A 23,172-nucleotide genomic window follows, 5' to 3' on the forward strand; every position below is an offset into this window, starting at 1 on the left:
TACACCGTATCGAAACGAATCAAATCAGAACAGGAGCGACTTTCGAAGTGGTCAGATGTAAGTATAGCTGATCAATATAATATAAATTTGTCATTTTTTTTATCAATGTGCAATGCATATAGTTTTGTGATAGTTTATAAAATAAACATTTGAAATTGACGTGATTTTGACAGAGAATTTAATTAAATTTTTTACTTTTATTACTTGCATACACAATAGATTGATCGGAAAAATGGCGAACAGAAAGTACAAGAAATTAAAAAATAATAAGTCTGGAAAACCGAAGTCGATTTCGGTGTCAGCAACCGGAAAAAGAGGAAAAAAATGTCGGATTGGCTACGATCAAATGCAAATTCAAATCAATTATTCGAAAAGAATACCGCGATGTAATTTACAGTGCAATCACCGAAAAAAGTTTAGAGGCGACAAAGATAACTGTATTGGCTTCGCAATTTTTTTTGTTTAAAGTTCAAAGTGCAATGGACTACAACAACTTCGGTTTCTTTGAACAAAATGGTGAGAAGTTAATTCGCAAGTGCTTTTAAGGTGCATTTTCCAAGGCGACGATTGCAATCGTCCACGATTTTTTTTCAAATCGGGCGTCAAAAAAACCACAAATAATAAATCGTTCACGATTTTGGCGTCAAAAAAACCATTGATCTCAATCGTTAACGATTTTGGCCAACGATTTGAAATCGTACACGATTGTAATCGCCGCCTTGGAAAATGGACCTTGGACGCGGTTTTGGGGAAAAATATCGAAAATTGCACCATGGAACCCGAATTTCGGCAATTTGCACAAAATTTGGACGATGATCATCGCTTTGAATGGCCAAATAACAAACATTTTGGTAATGCCATGGGCGATATCATTGATATCTACGAAAACAATTTGATTACAAATTTGAACACGCACCCAGGGAAACGATTACGCGAATATCTCAACATGAAGGTGTACAAGATTAATTCGAATCCGTATTCGGTTTTCAAATTTCAAGAAAAGGATGTTAGTGCGTGTATCCGTTTGGCTATTTATGGAAATGATGTAGTCATTCGTGGAATGGATGATGTCGCCAAACGTGAGAGAGTCCAATGGCTGATGGATTACATTCGCCGAATTTGCTGGTGGGATATTCCAAACAATAATTTGGGTTTATTCACGAAAAAACAATGGTTCAAATCGTTGCAAATCTGGCTTACTATGCAGCGCGAGATTGATGAATTCAACATTGATCAAGAGCTACGAGAAGAACGCAAAGAACAAAGACAAGAGCAACGAAAGCAACGTCGTCAAAAACGAAAACAAGATGGCCAACAACAATCGAATTCGTCTGAGGATAATGCAAAGAACAACGTACCGAAAATCAAAAATTTGACGGTTATTCCAATTTGTCAATTCAAGCGCAAGTATTTTCCCATCGATACTTTCACGCTGTATAAAATATTATGCGGTTTGAAGCTCATGCCAAAGAACGATAATGAAATACAGCTGACATCGAAAGAATTTCAGCGCGACAAAGAGTGGTATTGGGACAAAATTTTTGATATGCCGAAAATCAAACGGCTTGGCAAACGAAAGAAAATGTTCCATTATCGAATAATGTCAGATGGCGAAGGAGTTTCGTTGCTATATGATATTGAACGAGAGCCGTTCAAACCAATTGACAAAGCGGCGATCCGAAAACGATTCGTTGAAAATGGACCTGACAAAATTAAGAAATTGTTGGGCATTGATCCGAATGAAAAAACGTTGAATGCGACAGTGCAACGTGATGTAGAAACGGGCAAAGAGGTGATTGTTCATGTATTTCATTTGATAAAGTGTATTTAAAATTCATAATAGAATACAATGCTTTATTTTAATTATTTCTTTTCTTTTATTTCGTAGGTTAACATCAAGATAAGCTCAAAACATTATCATTGGATCGCCAAACAAAAGGTACGAAACAAGAAGGCAAAACGTTATACGAAGTCATTCACTCAAGAGGAACAAAATGATCGAAATAATCGGGCACTGTATCCCGTGATGCCGTCTCCCATGGGAAAACATTGGTTGTGTTATGTGCATCATCGATTGAAAATGTTGGACAAAGGAATGGAGGCGTATGCATCGGACAAATATACGCGGCTGTGTTTCGACAAATACGTCGAATCAAACAGTGCAATCGATCAAATTGCCGGCATGTTGGTGAATTATGAAGCAGCAGTGGTGTATTTTGGAGCGGCTGAAATATCACCAAATCTACCGTTCCATATCAAGAAGCATGTGAGATGCCCCAAAATGAAGAATGCCTTCAAAAAGCGTGGTGATTGTGTCATTGTGCCGACGGATGAATATTATACGTCTCAAACTTGTCCAAAGTGTTTGGAAAGATTTGATCCCCGCACAAAAAGTCATCGGTTCAAAGTCTGTCAAGACTGTAAGCCCCATCCAGCTGCTATGTTGCCATCCATGATCGTAACACAGATGGGCACACGAAAATTGCAGACATTTCGGAAAATAGATCGAATAGCAAATGCAGAAGCAGAAGCAAATCATCAAAATGCAGGACCTTTACTCTCAAAGGTGGTAGTATACCGCAAAATCTGGCTAGTAAACCCTGATAGTGGTGTTTTGGAATACGCTGATACTGATGCTGCTCAACAACAACTGAGTGCTGCTGAACAACTTAACGCGCTTGTAGCTGCAATTGAGGTGGAATTTATCGATTTTGAGGGGCGAATCAAACGCAAGACAGTTTGGCATCGCGACATTGCCGCTGCGAAATGCATCCCCATCAAGGGTGAGTTTGAAATGGAAGATGTGAAACAATTACATTAGTCGTTTACTTATCTCTTTTTGTGATTTTTCAGGGCATTTTTGGCTGTTTGACCTGGAGATACCCAAGACATTACAGAGACCAGCGCCTGCAGCTCAAAACAATCAGTATTAAGCATCAGCTAGCCATTTAATAAAATTAATTTAAAAATTTATACGGTAACACTTTGTTACTTTCCGCTATGCCTGAAGCTGTGGTATAGTAGGCTTTGCCTGACGCACCTATTAAGTGGTGTTTTTCCATTGTAACTATCTGATATCAACAGTTTCGATGATAGTTACAGTACACGGAGCGATTGCTATTTGAACCATATATATGGTTTTTCTTTTGCTTCGGGAAGTCGTAATAGCAATCGATACGTTCTGTGAATGCTATCACTTAGCACAGAATTTTACGCTCTTTTAATTGAGAACACCCATTTTTTTATTTGCAGGTATGGGAAACACCCTAGTGGGCATATTGGTTTTGAATTTATTCCAATTTATTGATTGAAATGTATACAAACGCCGGAACGTGCTATATCTCCATCCAGGCTTAGATAGATGGCTTATTTGATGGTGTATAGGAACACAATTCCTTGTTTGTCTATTCTTTGGCAAAACTGCTGTTGATGATGCCATTGCCGCATATATATATTCTTTTTGTTTTGCAATAGCTTGTCCTCCAGTTATAACAGCGCATGCATCACTGTATGTAAATTGTAAATGTGTGTCTCTCTCTCTGTGTGTGTGAATGTGTTGAGTTCATGTGAACATTTTATTTACGTTTGCTCTTCGAATATTGAACTCATCTGATGACTATATCGGAATGCATTTTCCAAATCGAGACTTTCGTTTTGTCTCTACTGTCTCATTCTCTTACACCCACTTTCATGAAGTGTGCTCACCATGGATTGTGACGCGAAACTAACGAACAATATACATCGATTGGTTCGAGATATTAAAAAGGAAACCATAACATAAATATCAGCGCTCTCTCACATATTAGACATGGGTGCCACTACGAAATATGGATGTGTAACGTACCAAAATGAAAACGATGGCACTTCATGTATATCGAGTTTCTCTCATTTTGTGCGCCCATTTTTCGCACAACGTATCTTTCAAAATCAATGAAAAATACCCTCGGCAAGCATTAGCAGCAAAATCATTTCGATTCGATGTCATCAAATGCATTGCAACACAATTTGAAACTCATTGAAATAATATTTCGAGTTTGGCGCGGAGGCGGTTTTTGTTTAGGTAAAGATATACAAGATTATTATTTTGTCATTGATATCACATCGATATTCGATGAAAACAATTTTTGATTTTCATTTGAAAATAATTAGGATCTAGACAGCGAGCAATTGAGTTAGTTTGCAAATGAGCTTGTGGGTGTGTGTGCCTGTGAAAGGAGGAGGGAGACACGATACGTATGACATATATTGGTCATCTAATGAGTATACAGAGACATTGATTCTCATTTATGCGTCGTAGTGACTTGAATCTCAGCACAATCCATCAATTCACCATGAAGTGGAGCCATTTCAAAAGGTGCTCATATTATTTGTGTATATTGTTTGAAGTGATTTTAAATCATGCTATTCAAGTCTGATTACGTGGGGCCAATAATTTATGATGAACTAAGAATATCAGACTTCATTGCATCCACAGTCCACGGTATCCTCAAAATAATATTCGATGGCGAAAACCATTCGCTCCTCTCACAAAAATTACATGAATGTTTTGCGAATAGTTCGACTACATTAAAAGCGTTAATAATGATGGGATAATAACCAACACATAATGCGTTGAAAAGAATCGAGCATAAAGGATAAAATGCGCGTGAGTCATCGCATCATATAGAGATGTCAAAGTGGTCAAATAAATAGTGCGTAACATGGGTGAATTTGGCTCTCTTTTATTCGACCGATTTAGGTTTTAGCGACACAATCGAATTGCGAAAGAGCCGTACAGAATGAAAATGTGAGTAATTCAACGAATGAACATCGAAATAGGATTTGGTTCGTTCATTTTACGTCATATGGGGTTTATTTATTAGCTCAATCATCGATAAACTCAAATACACAAAATACTCATGCAGCACGCAATGTTTGACGTAATAAATGGAGAAAAAAAATTCAGAGAAAAACGGAAAGTTTGAAAACAAAAAAAAGGTGTCACAAAATCGTGGCAACAACAATGAAAACAATAATAAATGTCAATATCATTGAAAAATGCATATTGGGAGAACTGCATCAAGAGTTGGCTGATGACACAGATACAATGCATACACACACTCGTTGCACATGCATTCAATTCAAGTAGGCATACCGAAAAATAAACGCGTACATGATGCACTCTCACTGCCAGTAATGGCTTTCAATGAGAATACCGCACGAACACCACCAACAACAAAAAAACACGAAAAACAACACAGCAACGGTTGGAAAAAAGGGAAACGATGAAGTGTTACTTGTTCAGAACGAGTTAAACGATCCCGTCCAACCGAGTCCTTCTCTCTTCCGATTTAAATGAATTTTCTACCAATTTCATCAAAGCTGATGCCATTATATGAAATCATTTAAATGAGAAATTTCCTCAAAATCAGATTGACGATGAAAGTCCCGGAACGTAGTCGGTTTTCGATCGGTCTCGTTGTGATTACAGTTAAACAATTTACATTAAAATAGAAGATGAAAGAACCCCGCGCCACCACGTTAATCGATAAAACACATCGAATAACAACTAGTTAAATGCCACAATTCTGTGGCCACAGAATTCGAGCGTGTGATTTTGGTTGTGCTATTTTGATGTATGCACCTTTTTTTTCCTACATAGCGGGAGCAGCGGCTGTTGCACTTTTTTTCCACACATCCTTTCGGTCTCGTTGTTTTTGGTGTAAACGGCATATTTCTTCTGAATTTCCACTTGTATGCACTCTACTGCACCAATTTATTCATAGCAATGCAACCAATATACACTCGAAAAGTACACACACGAGGCAAAAAAAAAAACCATCCACTCGCCAACCAATTCAATGTCAATGAATATATTGAAATTCTATACAATAATAATTGAACCAAATTACAAATTGGTGTACTCGGATGAGAGATAGAGAGAGTGAAGAAAAAAAAACGCCGAACAATGCAAGCGTGATCGCGGAAACCAGTTTGGTTAGTATTGTACTCGTGACAACAACTTCTTGCCAACCAAACAATTGCAATCAATTTATAGTGATATATAACGAAAAAATAGCGTCTGATTGCAATATTTTTTTAACGTGATACGTACTACTGTTTTGAACCAAAAACCATTTAATCTATTCACACTCGTTTGGCGATTGATTTAGAAAATTAATATTTTTAAAAGCTCACGAAATGAAAAATGAAAGTGTTCTATCACATTTGAAATTCATGCATAATTGACTGAAAGTAGTACCCATTTTTTTATATTCTTTGGCTAATGAAAGCTTCTTTTATTCAAGTTTGAATCGAATTTATTCAAATTATTGATAGAATCTTTAAGATAAAAGGAATTATGCAAAACTTTATTTTACATTAACAATTTTTCAGTAGACTTCTTCACTCTGTATAAAAAAAACTGTTTGAAGTTATTTTTTTATACAGGCCCGAAGATAACTATTTGGAAAAAAATACAATTCCAATTTAGCCAATAATTATTTGAAGTTTTGTTCGATTTTTCAGATTTTCAATTGTTTGAATATAATTGAGATTCTAAGAGTTACTTCAGTTAAAAGTGATTTCAAAAATCACACCTAGCACGCGAAAAAGTTCATGTGAAAGTCATGGACACATTTCACAATGGAATTATTTTGTATTTATATTGAATAGAAGGCTCTGTGATTCACATCACCGTCACCGGCCATTGTCGTCATCGTCATCGTCACCATTTGCATCATCATGCCATCGCGTTTGCAAGCATTTTGAACAGAGTGAATGCATACATAATACACTACTAATCCGTGGCTGGTATATTTTTTTTATTCGTAATCAACGGACGAAAGCCGAAAAACGTGGTATTGCATAAAACCAGGACCCGGGAGTAGAACGATGTACACACATTGAGAATTTTATTGTACGCCAAATGCCATGCACAAATAATGTACGATTTCCATAACATGTCCCTTCTCCCAATTTTGCCGATGAACAATTTTTTTCCCGTTTGGTTTTTGTTGAAAGAATTGCAAACAACATACATAGATGCACGTATCATCATCGTCACAGACACATATCTAATGAAATAAACAAGAAATACGAAATAATAAATCAATATTTTTTTCGGTTTGATGCAATAGCCGCCGCCATCTCATCGTCGTCGTTAACATCGTCGTCGTCGTTTTGTATTTCGAATAAATATCGAGTAAAGTTTTAATTTTTTTCCTCTTGTATGTTTTTTACCTGTCTCCCTCACTCTATTATGTTCATTACAAATATACTGGGGGCGGAATTATCTATCTAGTTTGCAACAATCATAGAAACAATGCGTTTTTTTGTCATCATACAAAATTGCACATTGACTGATCGAATTCATTTTGACGTTTTTCGATCAGAACATCTTATAAATTTCAAAATCTTATTGACCATAAGTATTAAACTTCCAATCTAAATTTTTATTACAATAGATAAAAAAAATCTTTTAAGGCCTATCGACTAATGGGAGGATGTATCAAAAAATTTCAAAGTTAGCGCGCTGTTTACTTTCGATTTGAGTTGAAATACATTGACGTTACCTTCGAAATGGGGGGGGCGCCGCCGTCGACTCAAAGAGACTTGAACTCTCTACATCATCCCATTGCCTATCGACCATTAACATTTTGAACAGAGACTGTTTCCGAGAGCAATAAATGTGAGGAAGAGCGCTTCGAGGTGCTGTTGGAACAATTAGAATTGAGAATGTTATGATTTTAGATCTTTTTTTTACTTTTAATATTTCGCAACTCCGGCACATATATTGCTCTGAGAAACAGTCTCTGGTTTTGGTGAACTTAAAAAATACCAGTAACGAAAATTAAGAGACGAATTCAAGCGAATTTCTAGATTGAATTTCTCGTTTTTCAAACAACTGAAATCAATAACTGTTTTAAAATCGAAGTCTTTTCAATTTATATATTTATGTACAAAGAATTTTCATTAAGCTAAAAACGCATAAAACATGTTGTTCATAAATAAATTCAAAATTTATCGTTAAATTCGGTACGGCACCAGCGAAGGAAAAAGAAAAAGTAACAACTACAAAAAATCACAGATTATATAACAACTGGCAGCAGCAGAAGCAATAACAACAACAAAAAACTACAATCATTTTACTGCTGAAATGAACAACAAACACCACGAACTCATTTTAGCCTTCACATTGCACACGAGAAAAAAAAAAGAAATATCTAAAAAAGCAAGAAAAATAAAGCAAACGAAAATTTGTAGTCTATCGCAAAATATGAGCAGTGGATAGGAGAGTTTGTATATGTGGCCGCAATATAGCAAAAGGATGGAGGTATCGAAAACATAGCGGCTCATCGTTGACTGGGCAAAAGGAAAAGTGCGACGGAAAATAGAGAAATGCAAACAAAAACGACATCGAATGAAATTAAAATATAAGCAAAAAGAATCGTGCAATTTTTTCAAGCATATCTGGAGTTGCAATGATGGCGATGTCATGTGACGACGACAATTCGTTGCGTACTTCTTTTTTCGTTTGGCGAAACTGTATATACAGAAGGCATCAATGTATGCACACGCATTTTGTTACAGAAGAGAAAAAAAAAAGAACGAGCGTTAGGCAAATGCAATCGCTTTGGAGACCATTTCTGGAAAAAGAAAGAAAAATTGGCAACTCGCATAGACATGGTTTTTTTTAATTCGAAGCGAAAAAGCTTTGTGTTAGACGTATGCGTGTGTTTTTCAGCGTCATCGTCGTCATTGTTGCTGTTACTGTTGCGCTGTTTTAGTAGTCATCGTACGTATGTGTCACTATAACCGAACCGGTTTTGCTTCACATTTTCGGTAGAACTCTTTCAAAACTCGCGATTCATCACCTGTTATCAGGTATTTGTTACATGAACATAATGCTTTCTGAGTGAGTCATTGTGAGGATGCCATGGTGACGGCTTACACCCTTCACGAAGACCAGCAGCCATACACTTTTGCACACTTTTTTCAATGCAGTTTTCCGTCAAAGAATATCCCGCACTCGAATGATTTTTTTTTTGTTTTGTGCCAAATCGCGAATCGTTCGTATATGTTTGTGTGTTCGACGAGTGCGTGCTATTTACCATTTTTTCCACCAAATTCAGTCTCATTCTCCGATTTTGGTTTTTGTAGTACCATCGATATGTGCATACACACATCAAGAGCGCATTTCAAACAGCGTATGAGGGTTTTTTTTCTATTTCGGCAACGTCTTTTTTCGTCTTTTTTGGTGTCGATGTTTTGTTGTTTTTTCTAGTTGGTCGTTCGTTCATTCGCGCATTTCATTGTGCCATTTGATATATTTTATACAATTTTCATTCACGTGCACATTGCTACATTATGTACAGTAACGAAGCTAGGAGAGAACCAGCTCAAAATCAGACGTTTCGATTGTGCTGCTGTGATGTTACCCGAACGCAAAAAAAAACTCGTCGTTGATGTCCTATTCTTTTTCTTTGGTATTTTTTTAATAAATTTTCTCGTTGCATACGTTATGTTGTTGCTCTTCGTCTATCATTCTGACGGCAGAATCGAGCATTGTCATTACCAATGCTGTTACACCCTTTCCACGCGGAATCTTTTTTTCCGCTCTTCTTTCTCTTTCTCCCATACTTTCGTCGATCGTTGAAAAAATTACAAAATTTTTTGTATTTCGCTTCTGTCATTTTAGTTTAGTTCATTTTGGTTTCGTTAAATTTCGCATATTAGTGTTAGTGCACCTAAAAGGAAATATCCAACAAAATTTGTACAAATTTGCACGAGATCAGTTTCTCTTTCTCTCCTTTTTTTTTGAAGAGACATTCGTGCATGGAACATTCAATATTTTACTGAAGGAAAAGACAATCTCCACTCGAGAATTTAATTTATGTCAAATCGGACTTTTGGCGATGGTATAATATCAACTTCTCTGTCTTTCATTGGAGGTGGAAATTGGACCGAAAAGCAAACCCCAATAACAACTAATACTGAATGCATAACTCTTTATGTGTCAAGTGCACTGTGCGCTCATTTGCGATATCAAATAATTATGTATCATATGTAATAAGGAGACATTGACGGTTTCTATTTAATAAAAAACTCAATTTGGTTAGTACTTGCATATGAATCGAAAATGAAATTAACCTAAAATACGTGAAGTGAGAAAATAACAGACAAAAATATGAAAATCGTAATAAAAAAAAAAAAAAAATTCATTAAATTCTTTTTTCTTTGTCACGTATGCATTCAATTAAGCATGTTGCAACGAAAGCAGAGAGAAAAAAAGTGTTAGTTCCCTTTTTGTTTTGGTTAAACGATATAAAGTTTAAGCGGAATGAAAAAAGTTTGGAATTGTTGAAAATTGCGAGCTAGATGATATACATTGCGTAAATCATATTTTACACCTTATCATACCCCATTCATTATCACACAAATGGAGACAATCAACTCTGAATGAATGTTCACCTCAAATGTGTACGTTTGCGTACGACTTTTACGAATTATCGACATCCCCTTGTCGTGTCGCATGAATGCAAAAATCTACGCACAAGTTAACATTTGTTTCAACAATTCTCTACGATATTAAAATATGAAACAGAAAAAAAAAACATAAAAAATAATATCCATACATTGGTTGCTTTGTTGTTTTTTTTTCTTCGTTGTTGTTGTTGTTACATTCTCGTTCCAAAAGGCACATGACCCTTTTCGATTTTGCTGATGAAAATATAATTTGTATTTATACGACAGTTGCAATAGAAAAACGAACAGAGAAACTCGCGCTATCAAGTAAGAGTGAGAAAGCGAGAAAAAAAAACCAGACTCAGTCCGACACATTTGAATGTTCGCATTTACCAAAAGCAAATAAATATAAAAAAATTTAATAATGTATGTTCAAATACATATGAAATGAATGCAATAATAAATATGGCTTTGGTCGGTAATGCAATCAAATTTCTAGCAGTAGTACAAAACGGGAAAAAGAGAGAGATCGCATGAGAAGAAAAAAAGTACACAACATAATAAAAAAAAACAAAATTTGTTGGAGAATTACAACAACAGCTTATTTTACCAACAACGACAAGCTCTCTCCAAGGGTTTTGTTTTTTTTTTATTCGCCAGCGCAAATACACACAGCAGAGGCAAAAAAGAGTGCGGTGATAAAAATCTATTCTCTTTGGCTTCTCGTTTCACCATACAGTTAGTGAAAAGAAAACCCAAATCAGCAATAACCCCAATGAGAACGCTGTCTAATAACCGAAATGACATTGATTCATGATGTTTTTCCCCGCTGTTATACTCACCAATTCGTCATGCCGAAATTGTTGCACAATTTAAATGATGTGTTGCAACGGATTTTAAGTGTCGGTAAAAATGCGGCCACTTGGGATACAATAAGAACGAAAGCAGAGAGAGAGAGAGAGAACAAACTACTCCTTCCAAAACGGAAGCATTGAATGGGAATAATATTTTATTGCACAAAATAAAAAAGAATTAAACTGCAACATTCTTGTTATTGCTATTTATATTTGTTTATTTATTTTTTTTTGTTGTTTCAGTTGGTTTTTGTTACTGTTCTTTCTCTTACGGCTGTTTTCAATAATTTCTGCCTTTGAATGCTACATATATTGTTTAAACTGAACTGATTCTTTATATATATATATGCCTATTCACTGTAAAATAATTTATACTTATCGATAATCTAATTTATAACCATGCACATATGCATTTCTGTTTTTTTTTTTTTTTTTCAATTTTCATTCTTTCTCCTTGTTCACCAATATTATTTTTTCGCTTTTGACAGTGTGTGCATTGTTTTTTTGTATCGTTCTTTGCGTGTAATACTTCGGTTGTTTTATTTGCAAATGCATTTTTGTTCGAATATTTCTTGGTACATTCTTTAACTTCATCATTAATTTTCATTCCAATTGGTTTGATGTCGGTTCGAGTTTCTTTCTTTTCTCTATAATTAATGAACTCTTGTTGTACAATTTTTTCCGATAAATTTGACGATTTCTCGCACACCTGATAGTTAAACAATATATTTTTTGCTCTAAAAACGTTAATTATAACGAATTGTTGTCTCGTTACGGACAAAATCGATTTAGAAAAAAAAAAACCGTTGACATTTATATGTGTGTGGTCCTGCGAACTTCTCATTTAATATTGTGAAAGTAAACATGGAATTTTCGTTCTTTACAAATAATTTTCGAATTCATTGAAATCTTCTTACCCTTGTGGATCAATCAATGTGTTGTTTTTTGTCCCCGCTAGACTTAAAGCCTAAAATTCTAAATGTGTGTGTGTATAAGCTTAACTCGATCGCTATATGTTATTTGAAATCTATACATGGGTTTCATTTTCTTCTTTTTTTATAATCGTAACTCTTAAATTGAAGGCCTATACTTTCACATTTTTTTTATGTCCGTGTATTATCTCATTAATTTTAAGTTTGGATACTCCATTGGAACATTCGTTCATTTTCTGTTTGTTCTTTGAAAAATTCAGAGGAAAAAAAAAATGCCATGCCTCGAAAAAAACTTGAAATCGGATAGGATTTTTTTTCATTATCTCTTTGGGATGTGTGAGTTTTAAGGCTGTTCTTCGCTTCGGATTTATTTTTAAATATGTGTGTAAATATTTCAAAATGAAAATGAGATAGAGAGAAAAAGTAAATTTTAAGGATTGTTTTGATGCATATAAAAAATGGATTCATTTCCGCTGAAAATACCTCGACGGTTTCAGGTCCGTGTAGAGTGTGTGTGTTTTTTTTATTTATAAATATTTTTCTCTTATTTTCAATCGTCTGTGGAACCATATATGTATATATGTAGGGATGTGTGAATGCCTAACCATTGTTATGTCAGGGTGTGTGTGTGAGAGAGTGAGTGGGTGTATCTGCAGTTTATATTTATGAATCATTTTACGATAGAGTAGAATATTGTTGCAATCGAAATGGAGTATATTTATTTCATTGGAAAACAATGTCCTCGCTCTCAATCTATTTTCTTTCACATCATGTTTATTTATTTATCATCTCTTTGCGTTTTTAGTTCAAATTCAGTTGCTTAACAACGGCAACTGTGGCACTTTTTGAATTAAAAAGAGACTTTGTTTTTGTATTTGTTATTGTATAATCCTGTATCACCATATCTCAACAACTATTTATGGCCTTTGTGAGAATTTCCATGCATCTCATCTTGTTTTGTTTTTCGATTTCCATATTTTTTTCATATTTAAAAAAAAAAAACAAATAATCTACACATTCCAAACGTAAAACTTAATGAAACACAAAAGAGTTCTCTTTTTGTTTAAATATTCTAATAAAATTAATTACATGTGATTACAAAATGTATGCATTCCATACAAAAGAAAAAAAAGATACCGAACAAGATTAGTGAAAATGATCTTAACGGTAAAGAAGAATGATTTTAAAAATGCTCAACCACTTAAATTTATTCAAACGCAAGAAAAAAAAAATTAGTAAAATTTAATCAATAAAAAGTAACATAATACAACAATAAGCTACCTGAGAGTTCATGTGCTTAAAAATGTTCAGTTTTTCTTTCATGGTTTTTCTTATAAAATGTTTCTTCTTTCATCATTTGTTTTTGTTTTTAGTTTCATCTTATTTATTTTCTTCATAAATTTTGTTACATCTTTTAAACTCTTAATTTCATAAAAAAATTTATCATTTCATTTAAATATTTTATTTTGCCTAAAATTTCTCCTAAACAGTTTAAATTTATTTTGTTGTTTATTTTCTCCTTTTTTTTCAATAATAACTTTTCTAAATAATCAACTCTCAAAAAATGAAAGGCTTAAACCGAAGGATTTTGATGAAAGAAATTAGAAATCAAAATTATTTAGAAAAAATGTTGAAAAAATAAAGTGCCAAGAATTTAGAGAATGAATTATGAATTCGCAAGTAATGTGGTGTCCAACAACACGTTTGCAATTTCATTCATTTCATGTTTTTTTCTTTCTGTTGTAATTTATTTATTTTGAGAGAGGGACAGGGTTTAGTGGTTTGGCACAATGGCGCGTGCACAATTCAAACGAAGATAAAATACCGCTTACGCTTTGAATGTGGAAAGTTGCAACAATTTGGATTAACTGCTGCACCGGGACGAGGTAGATCGACTACCACTTGGATTCACTAATGACGTCCAATTTAAATTGTTTCTACTTATATTGATCGGCGATAATGCGTCTGAATCTAGTTCATTTAATTGCATACCAAGTCCACCATTGCTGGAGGGTCCTGCCGAAAAATCAAGTTGTGCATTTGGGAATGGGAAAATCGGCTAGATTAGAAAATAGAAAAGAAAAGAAGAAGAAATTAAACAAAATAATGTGTTTTCGTTGCATTTTCTAAACATTTTTTTTTTTGTCTATTGTTTAACAATGTATTTGAAATGGATTATGAAAATGAAAACCACTTACCGTATTTGCATCGAATTCTGGTAACGGAATGGTAGTATCTTCACGGAGTTCTTTGTCATCACGAAATACAACGGTTTTAACGACACCTTTAATGTGATCTTCGGGCCAAACGCCTAACAATATTCGTTGCGGTCGTCCACGTCCTTTGGGCCGTAAATCAGAACCACCGTCGATTGATGGTCCAAGCATATTGTGTACACGATTTGCATATAGCACAAACGTTGGATACGGAATGTCATATTTTCGTGCCGCTTGCGACAATGACAAACCATCTTTAAGGACGCTCATTATAGCTTCGGCCATTGTTTCTGGTCGCCACGATTTCAACGGTCCACGTTCACGAAAACGTAAATGATGTATTAGATTTTGGTTGGTGCTCCAGCATTTTTGCCACATCGATTGCAATTGATACTGATAACTCTCTGGAAAATTGAACAGAGAAAATTCAATTAAAAACTTTTGCACATTCAAAAATTGTTTGAACGAAATGAACGAGAACTGATAAACAACCGAAAACATGAAGAACAACATCGCTTATATGCGTCTAATAAAACTGCAATTAGTCCGTTAATAAATTGATATTTAAAGTAAAATTAAGTTCATTATTTAATTTTCGTATTGATTGTGATATGGTGGGCAGTAACGATATGAACGTCAGACGGCATTTTCCTCTGCTTTTTAATCAATTTATAAATTATAGGCACATGGTACCGATACGAAAAAACGATGGGGAACATTTACATTGCCTAATGTAATATCGGTGTGTTTATACATTATTAGAGTTTGTGAATTTATTGCAAAATACGGCAACAATTTTGAAAAAAAAAAAAGCTGGCCTCTTTATTAAAAATTTAATCGACAAGACATTAATTATGGATGCATAAGCTGAAAATATTTGTGAATGTGAGAGAGAAAGAGAGGTTTGACATACATTGTACAGTATAGAAGTTTATAAAATGAATTTAGAATTAGAAACAGAAAAAAATAGTAATAATATATCAACTAAATGAAAAAAAATAACATTAAACCAGACACCATAAACTTTACTATAAAGACCGATACAAAAGTCGAGAGCACTTGAATATTCTATGCATTATGAATGTGATGTAGTTTTGATATTCTCATTTCGTTCGTGTGCACACTGTGTTTGTTGCTCGTTGTTAATTTTATACGAATGTTAATAACAATTTAATAATTTTTCTGATCGTCAGCAGTTTTGAACTCATGAACATTGTGCTATGAATGTGAAAGATTAAGGAAAAGAGAGAACGGCGACAGAAATCGAGGGACTCATGTATGTATGTGGTATTTTGAATCTAGTATAGTATATATACATATATAAATTTAGACAAAGTGTGCACAATGGTTGTGTGACTAATAAATGTCATTAAAATAAAGTATTTATGAATTTTTATCGAAAAGAAACAAAAAAAAAACCCAACTGAATCGAACGCGCTTTCAACCAGTCACAATGACAAAGACACGTATATTAAATTTTAAATAATAAATATTTAATGCATACTAACTTTTTATTATATTGTAAACTATTGTTTTATTTTATTTTTTGTGGTCCGTTTGGCCATTGCATTTGTGTGCATGCATGTGCGCGCACCATTTATTTGTCAGTGTTTGTACACGTTTCTTTTGATATTGAAAGTTCAATATACAAAGGAGACACAATAAACTAAATGTCATCCATGTGTCTGGTCTGCATTATTTTGATTATATGCCACTGAAATTGGGTATAGATTTTGATTCAATTTGACAGGTCTTTCATTAAATTTACTTCAAAGCTTCAAAACTACTAATGCTGTAGGCATACTGTTTTTAAATTTGTATGCAGTTTGTCGGCATTTTTTTTCATGTACATTTTGTATTTCAATTAAAAGTTTTTGACAAAGCCGATTGAATTTGGTGAAATTGACATCCAAAAAATAGCCAATTTTCCATTTTTCATCTTGTTTCCGATCTCAATCCGATTTTTATAATTCCTTCATTCATCATTTATTCTATTTCAACGAATAACAGTTTAATTTAATTTTGTCTTTCTGGGTAGATTGAATCGAAGTTGTGGTCAGGTCCATTTTTATAGTCGTTATTCAATTAATAATAATAAATAATAACAGTTGTGTTGAATATATGTGGTAGATTTAATGTATGTTTCTTTCATTATCACAAATATTCGAAATGGATTTTAACGACTGCGTCGTTTGATTTGGCGATAATGCACTATGTTGCATGTGATAAATATATCGTAAGTAAATATATTTGTTTGTTTTTTTAAACCCCTTTTTCATTTTATTTTAAATAATTAATTATAATGGAATTGTATTCATAAACGAACCCCAAATGCTTTCGTACATAAATTAACAACAAATGTTGAGAAGAAAATACGCTTAGTAAACCGCAAGACTAATAATAAATATAACTCTTTTTAAAATAAACATAAAAATCGAAAATGATTGAATTCAAAAGCAAATCGTAGATGAAATATGAAATATCATTAAATATTCATTTCAATGAATAATAAATGAATAACTAAAACATAATATCGTCACGTATGTCACATTAGGGCTGGTTAAACTTCATACTTTATAGTTTTGAATTATGGCATTGGACCAATTTATTCGCGCAGAAAGGTCTGGCTTGGCCATCCCTATGCCACATAATTCTCTGGCTGTATGTCTGTCGATCAAACTTGAGTCTGAGAGAAAACTAAGAGAAAAGGAGCAAATAAGTGCAAGTAAGAGTGTGGATAATATAATAGCAAATCGATTGATTAGTAATTATAATGGCTGTTCAATAATAATTTTAAATATTCGATTATTATTTCAACACGCTCAACAACAAAAAGAAATATTTCCAAATGTGAGTGGGAGGGGTGTTAATCAACCAAAATGGAAATTAAACAAAATTGTTTCATATTTATAAACATGTTTTTTGTATTGACGATTTTCATTCCTTTGATGATACTTCTTTCAAAGTAAAAAAAAACAACAACATCATCGGTGTGAAATGCTATTGTGTGTTCAGTGCATTCTTGACACATCATTAATGCCATTAAACCATTACCAAATTGGTTTAGTTTAATTTAATTTCTACAAATTGACCCGACTGTAATGGCCCAGAAGTACACTCACAACCACACACACACATACCCAATTCATCATACGAAAAAATTTATATTGTATATAAAAATGAAGCACGCACACACACTACAGTCAAACTTAGATCCGAATATATAGCAACAATGTATTAAATAATGACAAACAAAATACATATATAGTATTTGATTGCAATGAAGAGGCTGTCGTGCTGCTTTTGTTATTTCATTGCTTAAACGGTTTTATGATTATTAATTAAGCTAAAATAATAAAATATGTTGGCGGTAATGACAAAATGCCATCAACTAAAAGTGAGATGAAGCAGGCAGCAAAACTGACACACACTCACTTACACGTACACACACAGAGAGAAAATTGAGCAAACTTTTCGATATTACCGGCACAATTAAAACGGATGGATCGATTTAATGCATCACAATGTGTTTTTATTCCACAAAACGGCACGAATTAATCAGTTTGTCTATTTTTGTGAAAGAGACAGTGGACAGAACAGTGAGTGTGAGATAATAATAATGCATCACTTCTTGTCAGTGCTCCATAGACATAGTCTGACAGACAGCATCATGTCATTTCAAGTAACTTTTCTCTCATGTTCTCTTTTGAAATAAAATAATCAAATAAAAGTATTTCATTATGTGACAAAATGCCAGAACATTTATAAATAGTTGAGCCGAATGCAACACAAGAGCATCACAATCAAATTAAATCGCACCGTCACCGAGAATAAATGTAATTTCATTTATGCAATCGACACACGGAAAGAGAGAGAGAGGAAGACAAAGAAAGATCTAAACATACCAGATGCGCTTATTCATTATATTATCAAAACTTCATTCTAAGCAGTTGTAATTTGCAACCTTTCGTCGGAAAATGAAACATATTTCGACAGTTTGAAACATAAATAAATGTCCATTAATCTCTCAATTATAAATTTGATTCGCTTGGCACAGATAGAATCACTTTCACCGAACAGAAAATAAGCAACGGTATGGTGTTTATGCCCAGCCACTATGTATTAACGGAATGCACATTATTGAGTGTAATGCAAGTGGAAAGAAGAAAATGATCGTCAGACTCGTCTGCTAAATGACATGCCACAAGTGTATGCACGCATATTTCGTTAGCAACCGATTTACGCTGCTAACAACGCGCTTGGCAAGGACTTCTTCTTTATTTTAATTCCATCCCGGGTAAGAATATTCACTTGTGTCGTGAGAGCGTACACGTATCAAGAAACAGATAATAATAATAATAATAATAACAGAAAAGTGAAAAAAAGAGAATGGAGAGAGAAAAGAAGAAAAAAGACAAACACTACAATATGTTTCAATTTTAATTAATACCAACAATCAAACTTCAGCAGTCTCTATACTATTTTCGTCTTTAATTAGTCATTTGCTGAGTGAAAAGTATAAGTGCAAGTGAGGACATGGGCGATAAAAATGCATAAGAAATACTCGATTACAATGCAAGTGTGAAATCACACTTATTTCATGACGGCATTCACACAAAAACACGTACAGGCGAACGAATGAATGAATTAAGGCCTCAAACCAAACGAACGAACGGACGAATAAAATGAAAACAGTAGCAAAGTGGAAATGAGCGGCAACAATGACGAAAAATTGTTCAACTCGTTGTCGTTTTCACTCTTTATCTCTCTCTATCTCTCTTTCGATGTCATTCCAGTTGGTGTCACTTTGCTGCTCACATCATGGTGAGCACAAGTGTGTAAAATATATCGACGTCGACACAAATACCTTTAACAAACCATTTCTACGGTGGCATCGAAAAACTTATATTCATCGCATTTGTGTATGTGTTGAAAAAATTATTACCTGTTTGACCCATTACGTGATTATGCACACCGATTATGGTGGCTACATCAATCCGCTTCATCGTCAAATATTATTAAATATATTACAGAGTACAAATTTAATTCAATAACTTGCTACTTCATTTTTTCCCCCGTCGAATGAATTATGAAATACATCGTGCGTGCAATTCGCATGCATGCGGTGTGTGTGTGTATTGTTCATATGTATGTACACCATTGCGCGGACAATATAAATGCCATCGCTGATGATGAATTACTATGAAATATTTGCCGAGCACTTTTATCAGATGGACATGTAGGTATTGCTGTTTTTGTTGACTTGCTGCCGCAGTATGGCTCTTTTTTTATTGGTACTACAGTAATTTTTCAAACTTAATCTGTTATCAGTGCTGGTGCTGACTTTTATTTTCATTTTCCTTTTTCGATTTTGATTTATTTAACTTAGTTTTATTCGATTTCAAAGAATATTTTATGTGCGATGTTTCAAATTGATTTCGATTCCGTTGAAATATTGATTGATTTGTTTCAATATTATGTGCGTAAGTGTACGAAAATTAGCGGCACTCAGATTATGGTTGATTTTCGTTCAAATCAAATGAAAATTAAAGACTCAATTGATGGGAATGAAATGATTTTCCGAAAATAACATGTATTTAAATGCATATGTTCCCGGAATCAATCGAATCGGCATTTTATTTACGGTAATCAAATACCAAACAACAAATTTTCCAACCGAAAATGAATCAAGCGATACAATATTAATTTTCAAGAGAAAAAGGAGAGAAAACAATCAAGCCAAAATGCATGTGATACAATGTCTTCTTTTTTTTTCTCGCCGATTTTATAAAAGAAATGCACGAGGTCGAATTGAATATGCAACAAAGGAATAAAAACACATTTTGAATTGCTTTCTGTGTGTATACCTTTGGCTTTTCATGAAAGAAAGAGTGAACACGAGAAAGAGATCAGCGCTGAAATTGAAGAGAAAGAAAAAAATAGCAACAGTGGCAGATTGGTTGTGCGCAAAATATAATAACATGCAATTTATGCGCGTTACCATACGAAAAATTCAAGAGAAATATAATTTTAGCGCAATAGTATATCCCCGAATGTAATATCTCCGAACGTAAATAAACCGATAAATATTTTCGACAACATTTTGCTTCGATTTCCCTTTCTCATTCGTACTCACTCTTTTGCAAGCACACAGAAACACACACACTCTCTCCTATTGTACATAAATGAGACACAGATAAATTGGCGATGCATTTCAATGTATGGTTTTTTGTTGTAAGCTGGCCAGCAACTGAAATCCTTACCATTGAAACTGTATAATCAACGTTTTTCTATGCGTAAACTGTGAGGTTCGAATGGATAATTCAAAGAAAATAATAACCCAATACAAAAATACTAGTCGAATTAAATGTGTATGTGGAACGCCATCGTTTTCGCTACAGCTACGTTAATGTTTCATTTTTCGTTTCGATTTATTGCATTAATCTCCGTTTTCTGATACATTTTCCAGCTAAACAAAAACAAACTCTTCGTTTTGAGTATAAACAAATCTCGAAAATGTGCACACAAAACAAATGATATTTCAAAACAAAACAATACATTACAATTGCAGTCCAAATGCGAATCGATGCAATCATCATTTATTCATGAGCATTTAATTATATATAGAAAATTTGCCGATGATAAATGTGTTTTAAATACCAAAAAGAAGAGAAAATGGTAGCCACCAAGTAACCAACAACAACAAATAATCTAACACAAACAAAACAAAGATTGATCAAAACTTAAATAAACGTTTTCTGAAATAAATAAGTGATATTATGTGCGATTTGCAGTACTGGAATGCATTCTTTGTATTGGAAGCATCGCGCGTCAAGAACAAAAGTCCGTAAAAACTTTTGCCCAAGAACATTGGAACGTTTTCGTTGTGTGTGATCCTTCGTTGTGTGAATCGAATGTATTTTTCAATTTGCCAACGCATCACTTAGCGAATGCGTTCGCCTGAATTCGTGTAGCACTTTGCATCGCTTTGCATAGAAATGATTATTATTCAACAAAATATTTAATTGTAAAAATGCATTGAGTTGAGATGCAAGAACCGGCACCAAAGCGATCAAATGAAGATAGAAAATAAAATCATCGATCCATTGGCATGGAAATCAAACAAAGTAACTAAACAAACCGATCAACCGGCTAAACGCATTAAATCTCATTTTAGATTGCGATTTGAACGATCGTATGATGAGTGCACGCATAGTTGCGGATCGAGAGAAACTTGCTGACTAAACTGCATTTACTTAGATATAGTACAGCGTAATGTAGGCACCGGTTATGATTCGTTTAAAGCGGGGTGCGCGCACACAACACACTTGTGTGTTTATTTTTCAACTAAATCGATACTTTTTCCAATTTATTTTTATTGTTAGTCGTGTTTAATTAATTTTATCGTTTTCAATTCTTTCTAAGTGCGTTTTTTTGCTATTTTATTGCATTTCACTTGTTTTCTTGTGACGGAATATTGGAATGTTTCTTCTATTTTCATCTGAGTGCTCATTCCAATAGAGACGAGATGGATAACGGCAGCCAGACCATAGAACACATTCGGATGCTAAATAAGACCATGTCAGACGAAGAACATTGGCCATTATGACTCTCTTTCTATGTGCAATTCTATTTACGCATTGCTTTATTGCTCGTTTTGCAATCCAATTTAAGAAGAATGAGTAATAATCGTCATAATTGAATGATTACCTCAAGTTACGAGCAAACAGTAGGAAGAGTGGCAAAAGCACATGAGAGATACAATGCAGCAGCAGCAGCAGTTGGGAAGTCCAATGAGAAACTAATGAGTGTTATGCGTAAGGTATTAATGTGCTAAAAAATTGGCATTCCGCTTGATTTCTATATTTAATAGTCATATTTTTCGTTCAGTTGTTTGTGTGCATGGCACATTAGCGTGAGATATAGGAGAATATCTATACCAACCGACAGAAGTTCATGAAGGTGAATTAATGAATTTTGAAAATGAAAGGAAAACAAGGAGAGAAAGACACACACAATAATGTATGGCAAGAACAAAAAAAAAAAGAAAAAATTAATAAAAACGAAAACTGGCAGCAAGAGAGAGAGATACGAAGCGTGTGTATTCATTCCACTTCTCGTTTTCGAAATATTGTATATATAAAATTCAATGCTGTAAGATGTGCCAAAGTTGTGCAAACAAAATTCATAAATTAATTCTATATTTTAATTGCGGATGTGATGAGAGAGTTGCGCATCGTGTGCAACATTGTTTCTCACTGTGTGTCTTCGTTCATGGTTCACTTTTGCAATAATCTTTGTCTATGTGAGAGATGTTAGTGTCTCTTTGCATTTGCGAGATGCACTTTTAAAATTCATAATCGTGACATTTGCAATGATTTCCCAAATACATACGCATTCTTGAGTGTTTTTTGCAATAATAATATTAATAATAACAACAACATCAGCAACAGCAGCAACTTCATGTCTACGTACACATTGATTAGCCTCATTGGGCTCCAACATCAACAAATGTGTATGGGACTAACAAACAATCAAACTTAAGCGTACGTTGCTCACGTTCGCACATTTAGCACCATTGGTTTTCTTTTCCCTTCCTTTTCACACTCACTATGCGTGTATGTATTTTAATGTAATCGAATTTGAATGCCTGTGGTTGGGTTTATTCGCGTGTGCTTAGACCGCAATATCATCAGTCTGACTCAAGATAATTTGTAAAATAAT

At 34.0% G+C, this 23,172-nt stretch overlaps 2 protein-coding genes across 4 annotated transcripts in view; one reads left to right on the forward strand and one right to left on the reverse strand.

The window, feature by feature from the left end:
- The first annotated feature begins 772 nt into the window (after window positions 1-772).
- LOC116345058 lies at window positions 773-3,041 on the forward strand. The gene is made up of 3 exons (XM_031774104.1): window positions 773-1,792; window positions 1,889-2,783; window positions 2,854-3,041. The coding sequence occupies exons 1-3, from the start codon at window positions 773-775 to the stop codon at window positions 2,931-2,933; spliced, it is 1,995 nt and encodes a 664-aa protein (XP_031629964.1). The 3' UTR covers window positions 2,934-3,041.
- An 8,479-nt stretch (window positions 3,042-11,520) lies between these two features.
- The window catches only part of LOC116345237 (protein bric-a-brac 1-like), a 50,710-nt gene continuing 39,058 nt past the window's right edge, over window positions 11,521-23,172 (reverse strand). For 2 of the 3 annotated variants that reach the window (XM_031774446.1, XM_031774447.1), the window contains exons 5-6: window positions 14,431-14,852; window positions 11,522-14,291 (exon numbers count right to left, since the gene is read on the reverse strand). In XM_031774446.1, the coding sequence (XP_031630306.1) occupies window positions 14,097-14,291; window positions 14,431-14,852 (617 nt within the window). In that variant the 3' untranslated portion in view covers window positions 11,522-14,096. Of the gene's footprint in view, window positions 14,292-14,430; window positions 14,853-23,172 lie in introns of all 3 variants that reach the window. The other variant, XM_031774445.1, reaches the window with a different exon arrangement.

This window comes from Contarinia nasturtii, unplaced genomic scaffold (assembly GCF_009176525.2).
Source record: "Contarinia nasturtii isolate CC-2019 unplaced genomic scaffold, AAFC_CNas_1.1 Cnas_scaffold_1240, whole genome shotgun sequence".
NCBI classification, from domain to species: domain Eukaryota; kingdom Metazoa; phylum Arthropoda; class Insecta; order Diptera; family Cecidomyiidae; genus Contarinia; species Contarinia nasturtii.